This window comes from Macaca mulatta, chromosome 4, assembly GCF_049350105.2.
Source record: "Macaca mulatta isolate MMU2019108-1 chromosome 4, T2T-MMU8v2.0, whole genome shotgun sequence".
NCBI classification, from domain to species: Eukaryota; Metazoa; Chordata; class Mammalia; order Primates; family Cercopithecidae; genus Macaca; species Macaca mulatta.
The window spans coordinates 129,296,221-129,317,739 of NC_133409.1; the positions used below are offsets into that span (position 1 = coordinate 129,296,221).

General features: G+C 39.0%; 1 protein-coding gene across 3 annotated transcripts in view; it reads right to left on the reverse strand.

The window, feature by feature from the left end:
• Positions 1-21,519, reverse strand: part of FBXO9 (F-box protein 9) — a 40,183-nt gene that overhangs the window by 15,682 nt on the left and 2,982 nt on the right. The window contains 7 exon segments of one of the 3 annotated variants that reach the window (NM_001160298.3): positions 4,184-4,298; positions 5,689-5,819; positions 7,866-7,965; positions 9,889-9,946; positions 12,462-12,620; positions 15,276-15,362; positions 20,644-21,032. In NM_001160298.3, the coding sequence (NP_001153770.1) occupies positions 4,184-4,298; positions 5,689-5,819; positions 7,866-7,965; positions 9,889-9,946; positions 12,462-12,620; positions 15,276-15,362; positions 20,644-20,646 (653 nt within the window). In that variant the 5' untranslated portion in view covers positions 20,647-21,032. 3 annotated transcript variants of the gene reach the window in all.

Sequence of the window (21,519 nt, forward strand, 5' to 3'; positions counted from 1 at the left end):
TTCAAAGTTTAAGAAACAAGTCTCATGCCTGATCTATGAGCCACACAACAATATCATGACCAGAGGCATTCAAACATAAATTAGGAGGAGAAGCTGATGTTTTTGTGAAAGCTGTAGACAGCTTTTCCCATGACACCAGAACCATTTCATAATAAGACTTTTACCCCCATTTAATGCTACTTTTTTCACTTCACAGGATAATGGTGTAATTGAAATTTCATAATCAATAGCTTCTGCTGGTAACTTAACAGAACCTAACCCAAGAAATCCTTTAGTATTCATTGGTTAAAAAAGAAAATATCTGTGCTATCACTAGTACTACATGCTGTACCTAGATAAATCCCTCTGATAAAGCTGAGACCCATGTACACAAAATAAGAAAACAGATCGCATGATTACATGGTCTCACCTAATCCCCTGTGGTCACTGATCTACTCAATTAGTCGTTTTTAAGCCTAGGTTCATGGCTCAAAACCATTATGCAAATTGGAATTATATATTACTATTAACTTTGTATCTGTTACTTGTTAAATTTCTGCAGAAGTATCACACCTAACAATAATGCTGGCCCAGCATTCTGAGTAACAAAAGACTATGGAACAGACAAAAATCAAACTTAATAATGGAATCCAGGTAGACACAGCCTGAGAGTCATTCCCTTCAAATGTCCCTTCTTGCCCAAATGCAGCTTAAAAGGGTTTTGACACGGACTCCTAGTCGTTAATCTTTCTCCCCAACATGGGATGAGATTAGCAACCAGGATCCGTCTATCCTGGTACTATGGGATGTCAAAACCTAACTACAGTATGACTGATCAGAGAAAGATACTGATCAAAAGGGGAAAATGTGAAAGTTGTTAAAATAAAAATGGAGTCACTAATTATTAAGAAAACCCTTACAAAGAGAGCTGCAGAAGGCCATGAAGAGAAGGTTCTCAGGCTTCTATAATAAGTATGGTTAACAAAAAAGACTATAAAAAACACAACTTTGCACAAAGGCCATCACAACCTTACACAAAAAATATTTTTGCTGCAGGACATCTGCCCAAGAAACTGCCTGTCCAATCTCAGACTGGCGTCACCCTTGTTACTGATCTTTGTAGTCAAGGATTACTTCAAAACAATTATGTAATCCTCATTTTTTCCTTTAAAAACCTTTGTTTCCCTGAATAGTTTAATATGGCATGTGTATTCCCATTGCAATGTATTATTCTCAAATAAATTTCTTTTATAGAGTCTCTCTGCTTGTTACTTAGGTTGACACAACAGTGCTAGAGACCCTAGTGGTAATCCACTAGGTGTTTAATAGGTACTTGTTAAATAGACAGCACACAGAATTGTGAAAAAGAGTCTTCAAGAAATTCAAACATTTTATGAAAACTACAAGATTCCAAATGGAATTAATTTAAAAAAATGCATCTGAATTTTAAGAACAAAAGTTATTTTTAAAAATTCTATATAAGGACTAAGTATATATTTTTATATAAGGTGTCCATGACAGACTAGTCTCAAATGACCTTATATTAAACTAGAATTATTCTTTGCATAGCAAAAAAATTTTTTTTTAACGTTTTAGTTTCGGGAGTACATGTGCAGGCTGGTTCTATGGATCAATTGTGTGTCATGGGGGTTTAGTGTATATGTTATTTTGTCATCCAGGCAATAAGCATAGTACCCAATAGGTATTTCTGATCCTCACACTCCTCTCACCCTCCACCCTCAAGTAGGCCCCAGTATCTATTGTTCGCTTGTTTGTGTCAATGTGTGCCTAGACATTTAGCTCCCACTTATAAGTGAGAACAGGCGGTGTTTGGTTTTCTATCCCTATGTTAATTCACTTAGGATAATGGCCCCTAGCTTCATCTACGTTGCTGCAAAGAATATTATCTCTTTTTTTGAGACAAGGTCTCACTTTGTCAGGTTGGAATGCAGTGGCATGAACATGGCTCAACTCACTGCAGCCTTGACCTCCTGGCTCAAGCAATCCTCCCACCTCAGTCTCCTAAGTAACTGGGACTATAGGCGCACGCCCCCATGCCCAGCTAACTTTCATATTTTTTGTACAGACGGGGTTTCACCATGTTGCCCAGGCTGGTCTCAAACTCCTGAGCTCAACTGATCCTCCCACCTTGGCTTCCCAAAGTGCTGGGATCACACATATGAGCCACCACATCCGGCCTGCAAAAGTTATCTCATTCTTTTTTATGGGTTTGTAGTATTCCCTGGCATGCATGTACCACATTTTCTTTATCCTGTCTACTGCTGATGGGCGTTTAGGCTGAGTCCAGGTCAGCCTATTGTGAATAGTGCTGCAACGAACATACGTGTGCATGTGTCTTTATGGCAGAATGATTTATATTTCTTTGGGTATATAAAATAATGGGATGGCTGGGGTCAAATGGTAGTTTCTCTCCTTTTTTTTTTTTTTTGAGACGGAGTGTCACTCTGTCGCCCAGGCTAGAGTGTAGTGGCGCTATCTCGGCTCACTGCAAGCTCCGCCTCCCGGGTTCATGCCTCCGCTTCATCAGCCGCTGGGACTAGCAGGCGTATGCCGCCAGGCCTGGCTATTTTTTTGTATTTTTAGTAGAGACGGAGTTTCACCGTGTTAGCCAGGATGGTCTTGATCTCGTGACCTCATGATCCTCCCCGCCTTGGCCTCCCAAAGTGCTGGGATTACAGGTGTTAGCCACCGCGGCTGGCCGGTAGTTTCTCTTTTAAGTTCTTTGAGGAATCACCAAACTTGCTTTTACAGTGACTGAACTAGTTTACATTCCCACCAACAGCACAGAAGTGTTGCCTTCTCTCAGCAGCCTCACCAGCATCTGTTTATTTTTAATAATAGCCATTCTGACTGGTGCGAGATGATATCTCATTGTGATTTTGATTTGCATTTCTCTAATGATTAGTGATGCTGAGAATTCTTTCACACACTTGTTTGTCACATATATAACTTTTGAAAAGTGTTCACGTCCTTTGCCCACTCTTTTTTTTTTTTTTTGAGATGGAGTCTCGGTCTGTTGCCCAGGCTAGAGTGCAGTGGCGCGATCTGGGCTCACTGCAAGCTCTGCCTCCCAGGTTCACGCCATTCTCCTGCCTCAGCCTCCCGAGCAGCTGGGACTACAGGTGCCCGCCATCTCACCTGGCTAATTTTTGTTTTTTTTGTATTTTTTAGTAGAGACGGGGTTTCACTGTGTTAGCCAGGATGGTCTCGATCTCCTGACCTCGTGATTCGCCCGTCTCGGCCTCCCAAAGTGCTGGGATTACAGGCTTGAGCCACTGTGCCCGGCCTGCCCACTTTTTAATGGGGTTGTTTTTTGCTTGTGAATTTAAGTTCCTTATAAATTTTATTTATTCTTTTTTTTTTTTTTTTTTTTTTTGAGACAGAGTCTTGCTCTGTCCCCCAGGCTGGACACACCCAGTTGCTGGCACAACTGCAATCTCCATCTCCTGGGTTCAAGCAACTCTCCTACCTTAGCCTCCCAAGTAGCAGGAACTACAGACTCATGCCACCACGCCCAGCTAATTTTTGTATTTTTAGTAGAGATGGGGTTTCACCATGTTGGCCAGGCTGATCTCAAACTCCTGACCTCAGGTGATCTGTCCGCCTTGGCCTAAGGGTTTTTATAGTTTTAGGTTTTACATTTAAGTCTTTAATCCATCTTGATTTGATTTCTGTGTATTGTATAAAGAAAGAATCCAGTTTCTACCTTCTGCACATGGCTAGCCAGTTATCTCAGCACCATTTATTGAATAAAGTCCTTTCCCACACATAGAAAAATTTTCAAAATATAGAATAACTTTTAATGAGCCACAAGAAAATTCGAGTGCTGTTTTATTCTAAACCATTACCACAATGGATTTACAGTTACTATAAAGATGACTTGAATATATTTTTCTAATATAATTCTTTTTCCCAAATCAGTTAGGCTGGCATGCAAACCCTATGGAAGCAGTATGGGTTACTACATCTGTCCTATATATTATTCTATACCCTAGAAACCCAGCATATTCTAGCCTTTAAGTTCTAAGTTATTTGAGAAAATTAAGTACAGCTTAGCAAAACTTGTTTATTCTAAGCTTTAACTCAGAATACCAATCAAGTAATTTTATCAAAATTGGCAAAGGAGCATCTTTCTTTTCACCGTTGCCTGAGTTGTTTAAAAAACAAAAACAAAACTTAGTACCTGGCACAGATGTAGAATCCTCTGCATACCAGTGACAACTGCTCCAATGATCTGAGGTCCAAGTCACTGGACACCACCCATCGGAAGATATACATCAAGACCTCCATTGGCAGCACTGCAAAAGAAAATCAGCCTTCAGCGACTCTTCTGTATGTCATTCTGTTGGCACAACCACATTCCCAGTACATTTATACCTTCCTAGAAATTTATAAATGACACCCTCTGTATTGCTCAGAGCTGAAGCATGAGTGTATTTAGCTACTCAATAATAATAATGAATGGTTCTTAACATCAAGACATAAATATCTTTGTTTTTTCAGTATAGATCTAAAACTACTTTTTATAAAACACTATTTTCCCTCATACCAGATATATTAAATGTTTTACAAAAATAATCTACTGTGTGTGATCCATATTGCATCTATTAACACTAAAGTTATTTTCATCTCCTTGAAAACTTTCAATTGTCCTCCTCTGAAAAAGCCCCGAGCCAAACAATATTTAACATATTAAAAATACATTAATTTCTTTCTTTTTGTTTTGAGACAGAGTCTTGCTGTGTTGCCCAGGCTGGAGTACAGTGGCGCAATCTCAGGTCACTGCAGCCTCTGCCTCCTGGGTTCAAGTAATTCTCGGCCTCAGCCTCCCAAGTAGCTGGGACTACCAGTATGCGCCACCACGCCCAGCTAATTTTTGTATTTTTAGTAGAGGTGGGGTTTCACCATGTTGGCCAGGCTTGTCTTGAACTCCTGGCCTCAAGTGATCCTCCCACCTCAGCCTCCCAAAGTGCTGAGATTACAGGTGAGGCATAAGCCACCATGCCCAGCCAAAAATACATTAATTTCTAAACATTCAGCCTGTCTTAGGACAATTGTCCATCATGGTTGAAATGCTTCATGATACCAGTATTCCTCCAGTTTTCTTAGGGCTACCTCAACAACTCAGACTTACCCTGTTAGATCTTTACTGAAAAAGGTATGGCAACCTTAAACAACAGCATTACAAACTGTTCTGCTTTAGATTTTAAAACAGCTTACTAGTGGGTTGGGTGTGGTGCCTCATGCCTGTAATCCCAGCACTTTCAGAGGCCGAGGCCGGCGGATCATGAAGTCAGGAGTTCGAGACCAGCCTGGCCAACATAGTGAAACCCTGTCTTTACTAAAGATACAAAAAATTAGCAGGGCGTGGTGGCACACGCCTGTAATCCCAGCTACTTGGGAGGCTGAGGCAGGAACCGCTTGAACCCAGAAGGCAGAGGTTGCAGTGAGCCAAGATTGCACCATTGCACTCCAGTGTGGGTGACAGGGTGAGACTCTGTCCCAAAAAAATACAAAACAAACCACAAAACAGCTTAATAGTATATGCAAATGATAATTATAACTAGATCTTCCATCATATTCTGAACTAAAGCAGCAGTTACCTGGCAAATTATCTGACCTTATAAATTTGGAAATCTTTAAGGTTAAGATATTTCTCACTGAGTTATAAAAAACAAGTATTCACACCTGATATATGAGTCTGACTGCTCTCAAGCTCAGGCTGACACAGTTTGAGCACAGACTCCTGAAATGTGAGTTGCTGCTGGAAGTAGGACAAGAGATCTGCCATTTTGCTATCATCATCATTATCTTCAATGCTGAAAAAAGGAAGGTGAATAAATTAAGTGCCTCAGTCTATAAGCGTATAGTTTAGAACTGATTTTTCATAGCATTTTCAAATTTGCTTTACAAAAAGTCACCTAAAGCTTATTCAACATGTGATACATTTTTAAATGTGATGAATTTCTCCTGCCTTACAAAGGAATACCATACCAGTTTTTCAAAGAAAAAAGCTTCAGTAATTATCCAGAAAGAATTAGAATTTTTGGATACAGGTGTTGAGATTTAACTAATTTTATTGTAAAGTAGAGATTTTATGAGTTAGTGAAAACTTTCAAATGATTTCAAAAATCTTAACGTAATATGTTCTTTAACCTTAATTTATTCTAACTGGATAAAAACCAAATCTACAGATGTCATCTGAGGTATTTACTTGCCAAGGGTTTTCTAACAGATTTGCCTTATCAGCCTACCTTCAGAGAGGAAAATACCTACTTTCAAAACATCTTAGGGTTCACAAATCATCTATCAATATATGCAAATGTGTAGTGAAGGGTGCTAGAAAAAAGTCTGAGCTTTCTATTTTTACTGAAGGTAAACCTTAAAGATGATCAGACTTACAAAGAGGATTGGATGAAGGCGAAGTTAGAAAACCAGGAAGTTTCAAGTGATGCAGACTTAAAAAAAAAAAAAAAACACGAAGGGCATTTTATAATACAACAAAATATAAGTGTGGTTGAGGCTAGATGGACTCAATGGCTATTCTACAAACATGTTACAGGAAAAAAAAAAAAAGGCAAACTTTTAGGGCTTATCAGATCTTATTAAAAAAAAAAAAAAAGATGAATCCTTAAAGAACTTGCGTAGCCTCTGGGTTTGTATAAAAAATGGGAAAGAAAAGAAATGACTCTTTAATATTTTAATACAATCTTTCTTAACAGCATCTGGCACATATTTACAAAACTGGCGAAGAGCTGAATCTAAACAACTCTACCCAAATATAAAGAAGGTTTAGAAAAAACCCAAGTGATTCATTTTAAGTATGAACTATCTCATACTGTTAACTGATTTGGTGAACAATATTATTAGCTGAAAATTTAAACACTTCTATTAATATTGACCTCGTTGGGATGTTTTTAATATGACTTATTCAAAGCTTAAGTGTTAATACCATATGCAGTTAAAAAACATTGGCAATAAGCATATGTTATCAATAAAGGTGACAATTATTTCATGACAGAGGGAATATATTAATAGCTAATATTTCATTACCAAAACTTTTTTCTCTGTACTATTTTTAACCTGACATTCTCTCATTGGTACAGACCCCCTTCCCTTCTAATATCAGCAAATTGAGTTTTGGGAGACAGTGGAATTAAACCAAAACAATTTTATAATTGTCTTGCAAATAGCTTCAAAAGTATTGCCTTAAAAATATGTTTTCTTGATCTTTATCCACACAAAACCAACGCTACTTCATGGCTTTGATGCAAGTGGCAACTATATAATTGAAATATGATTTCTTTTAGGAATATATTAGCACCTGTGTTTTTAAATAAATGTTAGAGTTTTAATGTTCTACTAAAAAACATTAAGAGAATAATAACGACTTTTATAGTTCAGCATTTTCCTAATAAAATTAGAAGCCTTTTTTAAAATGTAAAATTTCAAATATATACAAAAGGAAACTAGTGTAATAAAATCCCATCAACCCATCACTCAATTTTAACCATTATTAACATTTTGCCAAATTTAGCCTAATTACATTTTAAAACTTTCTACTTAAAATAGGTTTCAGAAAGTTGAAATGTGTCCTTTAATTTACTCCTTTCAGGAACTACTGCTTTTATTTTTTTAAACCGTTTTCATTTTATTATTTTTGTATCTGTTTAAAAGGTGCATTTCCATGTCTTAATCTTTCAATTTCCCTAATTAAAAAATTTCTACAACTTTATAAACAAAGATATACTAAAGAGTATAGAGCTTAACAGAATTAGCACCATCTTATGTTAAGAGTCAACAGGACAAAGATGCTTAACTTTAACAAACTCTATGCATTACTGTCTATCAAATTATATACGCACTAGCTGTTTCCAACGCCATCACCATCTGGAGACCGGGTGTAAGTAATCTTGAACTCTATATCAGGTACAAGTTGCATAGCCCTACGATAAAACTTGATGGCTAAAAGAAGAAATAAAGCTAAATTAGCTATGACCACATATTTTTGTCATTTCCTTTGATTACCCTTAACTGTGGTTTAATTTGGTAACTTTCTCTACAATCAGCCAAATTCTGTTTTTCTACATGCAACAGTAGTTCAGTGACACAAAACTATTTCCAAACCTTACTGCTCAGAAAGAAACTTTTCCCTAAACTTTAGATGTTGTATTTTACTCTTATATATTAGCCCTTCCCATCTTTTTCCTCACCCTCTTATGTATCATGATTTTTAAATAGTTGTCTTTCTTTGGGCTCTGAAGATGCAATTGCTATAGCCAACAAAAATACTTTTTTTTTTTTTTTAAAGACAGGGTCTCACTCTGTTGTCCAGGCTGGAGTGCAGTTGGCATGATCTCGGCTCACTGCAGACTCCACCTCCCAGGCTCAAGTGATTCTCCCACCTCAGTCTCTTGAGTAGCTAGGGCTACAGGCATGCATCAGTCAGCACTCTCAGCTAATTTTTAAATTTTTTGTAGAGACAACGTCTTGCCATGTTGTCCAGGCTGGTCTTGAACTCCTGGATTCAAGCGATCCTCCTGCCTCAGCCTGCCAAAGTGCTGAGATTAGAGGCATCAGCTACCATGCTTGGCCAAAAACACTTCTAAGCAAACTTTTCTAAGACACAAAGTTGAGGAAAATTAAATGCTTCCTACTGGGTGGAATAAATAATAGTTTTTTTGTTTGTTTAATTATCCTTTAAATTTAACTTCCTTTAGCCCAGCTGCCTCTTATTTACATAAGCAATCTTCAAAACTTTTTTTTTTACAAATCTAGACAAGTAGTTTAGAGCTGTAATATTCACTAACTCTCCCCACAGAGATACACCAGTAGAACTTGGAGCTGTAGAGGCTGACTAGTTCTTTTTCCCTACAAAGAAGTTTATAATTCAATATATTCTGCCATGTTCTATTATTCTGGATGAATTACCATACACTAAGTGGAGATGCGAATTTCACAAACCAATGAAGGCTGCACAGGGACTTGACCAATTGGGCCTTTCTAAAAATCTAAAGAAAATTATCACTAGAAGAAACTTGCACATAAATGCAGTAACTCTGAATGATGTAACTTTTGGGGCATTTTCAAATGATTCAAGCACAAGAATTTTTCCTATGCCTCAATTATTATCTTTGCGATCACAAAATGAAAGCATAGTTACAAACTTAATATGGTAAATAGTCCTATCACTTTATTTACACATTTCTATTGGGTTAATAAAAGACACAAAGCTGACACATATTACCACATATTTCTGTTAGTAATATGTAAATTGGAACTTAGAAAGAAAAACATGTATTTTTTCCTCAATTTATCCTTTATATTCCCATCCTCTGAAGTAATTTTCACCTATAAAAAGAGCATATTGTAAAATGAACAATATTAAATACTATATTAATGAAGAATAACTAAAGTTAAATGTAAAAAAAAAAGTTATTTTGCTTATCCTACCAATATGATGATGTTTCCCAGCAATATTTTTGTGCAAAAAGACAGGTTATATAGAAAAACAATTTCTATTTTTCATTTCTTAAAAAACAATTTCAAATATAGTTGGCCCTCTGTATTCATGGGTTTCACATTCTCTGATTCAACCAACTGCAGATCAAAAATATTTAAAATAAAACAAAAAAATACAGTATAACAACTATTTACATAATAAGTAAGTTATATGTAAATATTAGACCATTCATATAAGGGACTTGAGCATTTTGGTAGCTACAAAGGCTCCTGGAACCAATTTCCAATGAGTACTGAAGGAAGAATGTATTAAGAAAACTGATGTTCTATACCAAATATGTTATAGTAAAAAAAAATATATGGTTAATAACAGAGTCATTATTCAGAAATGTTATGATGATATGAACCTGGGCTCTGAATTTTTACCTTCATAGAGAGCTCCATTTTGTTCTTCTTCTACTGCTTTTAGGAAGAGTTCTCGAGCCTATAAAAATATAAAGTAAAAATTTTTGAAAACCTGCATTAAAAATTAGTACAGATGGCAGAAGGAGGGCCTTTTTAATAAATTGTGTCAAATAACTGGACATTCATAGGCAAAATAATGAACCTTGACCTAAACCTCATACTTTACATAAAAATTAACTTGAATGGATCATGGACTTAAATGTAAAACCCATAAAACTTTTAGAAGAAAAGAAAACAAAGAAAATCTTGGCGACCTAGGACTCAGCAAAGAGTTCTTATATTTGACACCAAAAGCACCATTCATAAAAGGAAAAATTGATAAACTGGACCTCATCAAAATTAAAAATTTTTGCTCTGTGAAATGCCCTGTTAAGAGGATGAAAATATTTACAAGCCACATATTCTATAAAAGACTTGTATCTAGAATACAAAAAGAACTTCCAAAACACAACATTGAAAATATTAGCAATCTGGCTGGGCATGGTGGCTTACACCTGTAATCCCAGCACTTTTGGAGGCTGAAGCAGGTGGATTGCTTGAGGTCAAGAGTTCGAGACAAGCCTGATCAACATGGTGAAACCCCGTCTCTACTAAAAATACAAAAATTAGGCCAGCATTACTGGCGGGGCCTGTAATCCCAGCTACTCAGGAGGCTAAGGCACGAGAATCACTTGAACCTGCGAGGCAGAGGTTGCAGTGAGCTGAGATCACGCCACTGTACTCCAGCCTTGACGACAAAGCGAGACTCTGCCTTAAAATAAATAAATAAATACCAGCTCTTTGGGAGGCCGAGACGGGCGGATCACGAGGTCAGGAGATCAAGACCATCCTGGCTAACACGGTGAAACCCCGTCTCTATTAAAAATACAAGAAAATTAGCTGGGCGAGGTGGCGGGCGCCTGTAGTCCCAGATACTCGGGAGGCTGAGGCAGGAGAATGGCGTGAACCCGGGGGGGCGGAGCTTGCAGTGAGCCGAGATCGCGCCACTGCACTCCAGCCTGGGGCACAGAGCAAGACTCCGTCTCAAAAAATAAATAAATAAATAAATAATAAAAATAAAATTAAAAAGTAGAGCAACACTAAATGCTGATGAGGATGAACTGGATCACTCACACATTGCTGGTGGGAACTTAATATAAGATACTCTAGAAAACACTTTGGCAGTTTCTTTTAAAATCAAACATGCACTTACTATAGAACTTAGCAACTGCACTCTTGGGGTTTCATCCCAGAGAAATGAAAATTATGTTCGTGCAAAAACCTACACATATATTTCCATAGCTCCATTCATAATAGCCAAATATTGGAAACAACTCGAATGTCCTTCAACCAATAAATGGTTAAACTGGGGATACATCCATACCATGCAATACTATTCTGCAATAAAAAGGAACAAACTACTGATACATAATAACTTGGACTGATCTTGAGGGAATTATACTTAGTGAAAAAAGCCAATCTCAAAAGGTTACATACTGGATGATTCCACTTATACAACATTCTTGGAATATCAAAATTACAAAATGGAGAACAGACCAGCAGTTGTCAGTGGTTATGAATGACTAGGGAAAGGAGTATATAACTATAAAACAGTTCTGTATCTTGATTGTGGTGGCGGTTACATGAGGCTACCTTGTAATAAAACTGCAAACAACTATTTATACACATACACACAGACAAGTGCTTATAAACCCAGGAAATCTAAGTAAACTGTGGATTATTCCAATGTCTATTTCCTCATTTTTGATATTGTACTATAGTTATGCAAGTTGTTACTATCGGAGAAGGCTGAAGGGTACACCAGACTTCCCTATACCTGTGGACTTGTAATTATTTCAAAATAAAAATTAAGAGGAGATAGAAGGTAAGTCATTATGGTAATGCCAATTATTTAATGACTAATTGTAAACACAAACTTGGATCTGATGGTAAAAAGATGGCAGCCTCTATGGAAGAAGAATAATAAGAAATGAAATGGTATGCTGTGCCTGCTCTGTGTAAGTACCAGAAGAGATATGAATATTAGACAGCATTCAAAATATTATCAGTGTGAAAATATTTCAAAATTTCCCAGAATAAAAGATTAATGCATTATTGTAAGCTGATCAACTCAAAATATAACAAAATACTGCATGAAATTAAGACCTCTGGAAAGACACTAACATGTGAGCAATCTTTTCAGTTCTATTAATAAATTCAGAAAATTCTGTTTTTTCTTTTTGGTTCTGTTAATAAATTCAAAGACATCAATCTTTTAGAAACCACATGAATCCCAGAGGTCTATAAATTAACAAGACAGCTCAATGAAGATAGTGTACCTACAGAGAAAAAAGCCATGCAGGAGTAGTGGTACCATCCAAAGTACCTAGAAGAAATTGTGAGAAATAGTATACTAGTCAAAATTTTTATTTTACAAGATATGTGTTTATGTCCCAAAAGTCTGGTTTTAATGACTATTGTGTCAGAGAAAATGTCCATGTGCCAAAATAAAATTTAAAAAAAAGGTAATTTGTTATAACATCTATAATACTTAACTTTTCTTCTTTTGCCTGTTCTTGTTTTCCTTTGGTATCTGCTGCTGTTTTCTGGAGAGAGCCTCTTGCTGCTCTGCAAGGTCGATTTTCTAAATTGCTAGAGCTTACACCTGGAGCAAGTTCAAACATCCACTGAGCTCGGAACATTTGGAGTTGTGCCTACCGGGAGAACAGCATTTTAGGACTCATCAAGGAAGGGTAGCTCAACTCTGGAACAATGTATCAATATGTCCAATATGTCCAATACCTACTTCCATGTATATACTTATTACTCTAAGTCCACTGTCTTCTAAATTATTAAATATCCATTAAATACATGTTATCTTTTAAAATAGTTTTCTGCTCAAAACTTAAAGAATCAAGAAATTAGCATAAAATACATGTCAATACAGCAAAAGTCAAATTATATTAAAGAACCGAATTTTAATTAGGATGAAAATATAAGCCATCATTTACAGGCTGAAGTTATAAGCTTCCAATAATTTTTTAATGACTATATCATCTAGTAGATATTAAGAATGCTGCCAAAAATTCTATAGGTAAGCCTTAAGTCTTTCTCTTAATTAACATTCTGTATTTCAAAAAGAAAATATTTTTTCAAATATTTATTATTTAAAAAATTTAAAGGCCAGGCACAGTGGCTCATGCCTATAATCCCAGCACTTTGGTGTCCACTTATTTTTTTTTTTTTTTTTTTTGAGACGGAGTCTCGCTGTGTCTCCCAGGCTGGAGTGCAGTGGCGTGATCTCGGCTCACTGCAAGCTCTGCCTCCCGGGTTCACGCCATTCTCCCGCCTCAGCCTCCCAAGTAGCTGAGACTACAGGCGCCTGCCACCACGCCCGGCTAGTTTTTTGTATTTTTAGTAGAGACGGGGTTTCACCATGTTAGCCAGGATAGTCTCGATCTCCTGACCTCGTGATCCACCCGCCTCGGCCTCCCAAAGTGCTGGGATTACAGGCTTGAGCCACCGCGCCCGGCCAATCCCAGCACTTTGGGAGGCCAAGGCAGGTGGACCACCTGAGGTCAGGAGTTCAAGAACAGCCTGGCCAACATGGCAAAATCTTGTCTCTACTAACATTGCAAAAAAAATTAGCCAGGTGTGGTGGCAGGCACCTGTAATCCCAGCTACTCAGGAGGCTGAGGCATGAGAATTGCTTGAACTTGGGTAGCAGAGGTTGGCAGTGAGCTGAGATCGCACCACTGAACTCCAGCCTGGGTGATGGAGCGAGACTCCATTTCAAAAAAAAAAAAAAATTTAAAGCACATAAAAAGTAAACCCTATAAGGTAGACTCTGGTGTGTTGCCCAAATTCCCTTTTAGAAATAAAGAACTTGTTACCCAAACTGCTGAGAGTTTTATCTGAAAACACTTGAGTTTTTTGGGTACTGCCTCTACAAAATCACACTGTCCTCTCAATCCCCAACCAATGACTGATCAATGGCTAATAAAGGCTTGGCTCTCTGCAACTCAGGTCAGCCCTGAAAGGGAATTTCATCTTCAGAACTCCCTCGAGGATGGCTAAGCCGTCCATTAAGACTGCACTGCAGCTGGTCTTCTCCCTGCCCATTTGTTTCCCTCTCTCCCTTCCACAGGTGTTGATCCCAAGAGTACTCCTTAATGAACTTCCTGCACAGCAGTCTTCACCTAGTCTGCTTCCTGGGGAACCCAAACTGGGTTACACACTCTGCCCAAAGGCAGCCATTGCATGTTATTCCTGGCTTCCTCTTTTTTTTTAAAAAAAAAAGACATATCTAGAAGGTTTTAAATTAATTTTTCTCTATTCCGTACACTGCTTTGTTGCTACGCTTTTACCGTGTTACACACAGATCTCTGACCTGCAGAATCTTTAGTAGCATTCAATGTCTACTAGACGATCCATTCCAATTATTAACCTTACAAGTGCAGTGAGACACACTTAACTAGTTAGAGCAACTTTTTTTCTCTTTTAATGCATATTTACTTCATCCTTTTAAATGGCTGTAGTGTTTTCACTGTATGGATGTATCACTACTTAATAACAGGTAACGAATATTTAAGTTGTATGTATGATGTTTTTCCAGATAAACAATGTTATACCAAACATCTTTATACTTGCATATTTACTTACTTTCCCCACTATTTCCTTAAAATTAATTTCCTGGAAGTAGAAATGCTGTATCAAGGGAATGCATGTTTTTCATTTTGATACATATTACCAGCCTGCCCTCCAGAAAGCTGTAGCAATTTACATTTTCATGTACACTGCATGAGTGTTCTCACAGCCTGGACAGCAACACACATTATTCACCAATCTGATTAAATTATTAATGAGGCTAATTATCGCTTCAAATATTTAATGGCCATTTGTATTATTTTGCCATTAACAGTCCATTCATAGCTTTTTATCCTCTGTTCCTCCAAATATATGAGTGCTCTATGTAATGAGAAGATGAACCCTCTGCCCATATATGATAAACAGTTTTTCCAGTTGGCTATTTCTCTTAACTTTACTTATGATGCCTTGCCTTTTCTTATACACAGATTTTAAACTTTTAGGTGGTCAAACCCATCAATCCTTTTAAGATTATGGGTTCTGAGTCATATGTAAGCCTTAGTTTGAATACTTTAAACCCATATGTTAAACTACAAGCAGTCATTATTGATACTTCTTTTCACAAAGCCATAACATAGTTTAAGTATTCTACAAACCAATAAGAAAACAGTTAAATTCAATGCAAACAGTAACAACCTACAAATATCCATGATTACGATCAATTTCTGCATACGTATGGGAACAATGGAATAAAAATCAAAGACACAATTGAAGAAACATGCCTGCAGATCTGTTTCAGCAGGACTTTCGTTTTCTTCATCATCTTCTGCTCTGACAGTATCAGAATGACAATCTTCCTCAGCTTCTGCCTGAGGGGAAAAAAACCCAAATAACATCAGAAATATACACACACCAGTTGCCCTCTGTAACCTACATTTCCCATTCAGCCACTTGCTATTTAGTACCATACTGTCAACACTTTGTGGAACCCACTTAGAGTAGCAAGGCTATAGGGTACACTTGAGACCTGACTATTAATTTCCAAAGGAAAATGAGTCTGAAAAGCATATTCTCTACTCCAAACCACAGCACTCACGTTATCGTGAATCCTAACATTCCCCCCCTCGCTGCCCCTGCCAAATTTAACATCAGTTGCGTCCATCCAAAAATCAATTTAATTACAGTTGTCCCTCAGTATCTACAGGTGATTAGTTCTAGGAGCCCTCAGGATACCAAAATCCCTGGGTGTTCCAGTCCCTCATATGGCATATTTGCATATGACCTATGCACATCTTCTCATATACTTTAAGTCATCGCTAGGTTACTAATAATATCTAATACAATGTAAATGCCATGTAAATAGTTCTTGTAGTATATTGTTTCGTAATTTGTATTATTTTTTATTGTTGTATTGCTTTTTTTCCCCCCAAATATTTTTGATCCACAGTTGAATCCCAGGATGCAGAACCTGCAGGTACAGAGGGCCAACTGTGTTATAAAAAGTAACAATTCAAGTTAATTACTATTCATAAATGATTTATGATTAATCTAATTAGGTAAATGAAGCCAAATCCTTCATTAATATACATAACTACTGATAATCTATAATAAAAATTATTTTCTCTTCTTTTGGCCAGGTGTGGTGGCTCACACCTGTAATCCCAGCACTTTGGGAGGCTGAGGCAGGAGCATCACTTGAGGTCAGGAGTTCAAGGCCAGCCTGGTCAACATAGTGAAAACACATCTCCACTAAAAATACAAAAAATCAGCAGGGCATGGTGGTGCATGCCTGTGGTCCCAGCTAATTGGAAGGCTGAGGAGGGAGGGTTGCTTCAGCCTGGGAGATGGAGGTTGCAGTGAGCAGAGATAGAGCCACTGTGCTCCAGCCTGGATGACCAAGACCCCATCTCAAAAAAAAAAAAAAAAAAAAAAAAGAACGAACGAAAGAAAAAAAAAGAAATAAAACAGGAACATCTTTGGTATTCTTTTAGTTCTACAAGATTTTAAAAGTTTTTATGAGAAAAATATTTAAAGAGAATTAATCCCTAAGTACTCATGACCCAACTTCAATAATTATCAATGTAATTCCTTATATCAAATACCAAGTCACAGTAATTCATATTTCTCAAGATGTCATATGTAAAATACATGTATTTTAGTTTGTGAAATCAAGATTCAAATAAAGTCCACATTGTAATTGACTGATATGTCTCAAGTCTTTTATAATCCTCACTCTTTTTTCTTGTAATTTATTTGGGATGAAACTGGGTCGTTTTTCTGTAGAAGCTAGATTTTGCTGAAGTTTCAATAAATACGTTCCTTTGACCTCTTACTCTTATTTTCTGTAAATTGTGGCTGGATCTTGAGAGGCTAGATTAGATTTTGCCAAGATTTTTTTTTTTATTTTGCAAGACTACCTCATAGGTCATGTTGTATTTTCCGTCAGGAGGAGAAATGTTCTGGAATGCAGGTGACAAGGTGCTGTGACAGATGTTCTAAACATAATTGAGTCTAAGGCAAAAAGCCCAAATAATTTTAGTGTCCATAAACTTCTACAAGTACTAAAACAGAAAATACTATAATGTTTCATGCTAATGAAATACAACATCGCTTCTTTGTAGATATCTTCTTCACAGGTAAGTTTAACAATGCCAATCAGATATAACTTGATACTTGAATTTTTTTGATACTGTAGAATAAAAAAATTCACTGGGCTCTAGTTTAAAATGTATTGTTAGGTGGCTAAAAATAACTTTGTTTCAGAAAACAGTAACATTTAGTTGTCCTATGGAGTTCAGCAAATAGTTTGTTTTCTTGTGACAGAGTCTCCTAAGGATGGCCTCAAGCTCCTGGGCTCCAAAGATCCTTCTGCTCCACCTCTTGAGTAGCTGAGACTACAGGCTTGTGCAGTCATGCCTGGCTGTAGCAGATAGTTTTTGTTTCATGGATCACTTAAGAAAATATAGTTCAGGCAGGGTATGGTGGCTCATGCCTATAATCCCAACACCTTGGAAGGCTGCGGTGGGAGGATTGGTTGAGCCCAGGAGTTTGAGACAAGCCTGGGCAACATGGCAAGACCCCGTCTCTACAAAAATTACCAGGGCATGGTGGTGCATGCCAGTAGTCTCAGCTAATTGGGAGGCTGAGGTGAGAGGATCGCTTGAGCCTGGGAGATGGAGGTTGCAGTGAGCCGAGATTGCACCACTGCTCTCCAACCCGGGAAACAGAGTGAGACCCTGTCTCAAAAAAAAAAAAAAAAAAAAAAAAAAGAATATAGTCCATAAGATGATGTCACTTCTTTTATACAGCTAGCATGTTATTAAATGTGTTCTATGCAAATAAAACTTCTGTGTATTTTATATGTACTAGGAAAGCTTCTTAGTCAGACTTTTAATAGTAAATGCTTTTGTAAAGAAACCCCTTCTATTTTATCTGTCTATAAATTAAATTTTTATATATTGGATTGGCTTCAGTGTAATAAAGCTAGACTGGAATTACTGTGTGTGACTTGGGACTTAATAGAGGTTTCAGTCAGATGACTTTCATTTTATCCTTTTGTTCTCCATAAATGTTTGCTAAATTAAACTAAATCCTACCTTTCAGTGAAAATGGCATGTTGCCTCAGCTCAGTCTGTTAGCTAATAGACTTATTAGCAAATGAAACTTACTCCACACTTACTGTAAAGAAATGTGGCAATCAGGGAAATGCCCTTAAAGGTTAGCTAGACAATAATAAAACCCATTTCATTTTACTAGTTCCAAAGATGGTAAGTTTTACAATTGCAAATTTTAGTCATATGTTATTTTGGGGCAGGACAGGGTGGGGGGGGGCGGTATTTATATTAACACAGGTCTTTAACACAGCTACCAGATATACTTGCACTATATTACAGAACATAAATTAGCCTTGCCTCCTATCTTATCTCTGGCAAGCAGACTCAAAGCAGAGGTGCCTTTCATACTTGAACCAGTTAGTATATGGTAAAATACTATAAAACACACTGTAAAACATATATCTGTGAAGAAATAAATGAGATCAAGAACTCAGATGCATTTCTAGAAAAATGGAAAATTTAAGGATTAATGTATTGTCAAATACATTGCTTTTTAGTCTCTTCAAGTTGGGAGATTTTCCTACTAAGAACACCGCCAGCAGGAAAGTATGTAATGAAAGACTGAATGTATAAATCCCACTGAGAAGTGTATTTCTCTCTCTTCTCAAGTAAGAGTCTGCTTTATTATTGTAAACTCTAAGTAGAGGTAACGGGAGGGGACCTGAGTTCTGTGAGGCATCTTTTGTAATTTAGTTTTCTAACTCTTGCCTAGTAGTCATTCTAAACTGACTTCAAGAGCTTCCCCTGCTCTGTCCAGTTGGCTTGCATAAGCTGCTTGCTCTATCTGGAATGCCTTCTTCCTCACTTAGCTATTTCTTCTCACGCTTCAAGATTCAGCTCAGGGTTCATCTTAGAAGCATTTTTCAACCTTTCTAATGGCCTCTTTTGTGTTCCCATAACACTTGTGCTTATTATTATGACAACATTTGTACTGAGGTTGGCTGTTTCATTTACTAGAGTTAAGGCATCGAGGACAGGAACACATCTCAGTTACCTCTGTAACCATAAGGCCAAACACATTGCTTGATTTGTAGTAAAGGCCTGTCTAGGCCTCAGCTGTCATGTCTGTGCGACATCAGTAAAAAGATATGGTGATCTACTGAGGTACCTTTTCATATGTGACATTCTCTGATTAAAAGTTTATCATAAATCACCTTGCAGGTTTGGTTATACTGAAGATCTAGTATTGTACCAGAGTCTCACACTATGCCAGGCTGATAATAGGTACTCAAAAATATTGGTTGAATTGACAAAATGTCATGTGGATAATGTGTATCTGAAGGATGAGGAAAGGAAATGGGAGAAGTGTAATATAGACAGCACCTTTCTTCTCCCCTGTGTCATAGTGGAACTCTAAACCACTCTTACTTTGATTTTGACAGTATGATCACAAAAACAAACTATTGTATCTGGGATCTGGCTGAGTTGACATTTGGTCAATTCAACGACTACTTGAAATAAGTAGGGCCTCAGTTACCACTTGGAAGTTTTCCTTTTATTTTTCATAATCGAGTTTGACCTAAATATCACCTTCACTTGAGTAGTTCATGTGTATGAGTAGCCCATGTCTTCATCATGTTACCTCCGTTTCACAGGTGGGATTAATAAACCCATAAAGGCTAAGTGCTTAATCCTGGTCAGAGAACTACTTTTGAGAGTTTAGGAGCAGGAGCAATTGACGCCTTTTCCATCCTCCAGATTAATTTAATAAAAATAAATTCAGCCATTCATTTATGCAATAAATATTTGAGTCTACTATAAATTAATTCGTTTGGAATTATTTCATCCCTGATTCTTTAAGCCCCAGTCAGAGATTAGTTTCTCAGATGAACAATTTATTCTAAACCAAAGGAAGGCACAGGGCAGAGAATACTTATTCCAGTAGGGAACAGTCCCATGGAATCTGCGCTGTCAAACTCTGCAACTTAGCTCAGTCTCTCCATTTGCACCGCACCGACGCCGCAGAGACGAACCCTCCAACCCCACTCCGCCAGGACCACCTGCCAACATACTACCCAGGGAACTGACGCCTCGCGGGGTAAATGCGTCCTCCACCCAGGGCTCTTCAAGGTGCCGGCAGGGCCTGTCGGTGGGCCTGGCTTTTCGGCAGAAGGACAATCAACAAGTGTCTCCGCTTACCAGAGCTCCCTTCCGAATTCAGGCGCTGTGACAGCTCACCTCAATCTATGCTCAATGCTTCTGATAAAATCCCTCGAGAGGACCGAGACTGGTTCAACATACTCAGAGAGCCGAGAAGGGACATTTTCCCCGGCTGTCCTGCAAACCCTCCTCCTCACATCGAGCCCGGCGGGGGTTGGGGAGGCTCAGCAGGAAGGAACCCTGGGGAGAAGCCAGGGTTGGCAACCCCCGCCCCCCGACGCACTCCCTGTCAGGCCAGGGCCCTCTAACGGGTGGTGGCCGTGAAGCTCCCACTCCTCCCAGAGTCCCCGCCGACCCCCAGCCCTAGGCCCGGCCCCTCCTGCACACCGCGCTCCCGCCCCGCGGCGTCCACCCTCGAGCCCCCTGGCCAGGTTACCATGCTGGCGGGGCGGCCTGCTGCGCTCGAGGGGCTCTCCGTGCCCCCACTGCACCGCCCCCCGGAGGAGGGGTGCTGGGTGTCTGGGTGTCTACTCCTGCCTGTCTCTGCAGCAGAGCTTAGCAGAGTTCTCGGTCGGAGAAGCGCACCAGGCAGCGGCAATAACTGCGGGCCCGGCGTACGGCAGCCATCTTCGCGGGGCAGGGGGCCAGATCGGGGCGCGCTGGGGTGGCGGCGGCGGCCGGGGACTCGGGGAGTGGAGGGACGCCCGTTGCCAGCCGAAGCAGGGGATTATGCGAACACCGGAGCGTCAGCCCTACTGGAGACCCCGGACGCCGCTGCGGTGCTGCCCCCTCAGCTGCGCAAACCTGCGCCGACGCGCCGAGCATGCGCAGTGTCGGTGCTGCCCGTGTGCGCTGCCCGGCCACCCAGCCCCGCGGGCTGCCTCGTGGTAGGCTAGGGGTCGCGGACCTACTGTAGGCGCGCGCCTGACGCTGGGTGAGGCTGCCCGGGTGCCGAACCTCAAGCTCAACCCGCGTGTTGGGCTAAGTGAACACTTAAGCGAAGTTGAACAAGCACTACCTCAAAAATGTTTACAACCCAAATTTAGGGGTGGGCCCCTAAGGCAAGCCGCCCTGAGAAGCATCGAACTGGACGCTTGGGACAGTCGCAACAAAGTCCTCGGAGCCTCTGGCTAGAGTCCCGCGCCAGGAATGCGGGAAAACAAACTTCTGAACAGTCACAGTTGTTATAACGACTAAAGTTTTTGAGAGCACAGACAGACTGGAGGTTGAGGAAAAGACGCGCTTTGGTGCCCAGCAGGAAAGAGCCAACGCAAGGCACGTCTCACTACAGATCCCATAATACAGTGAGAGA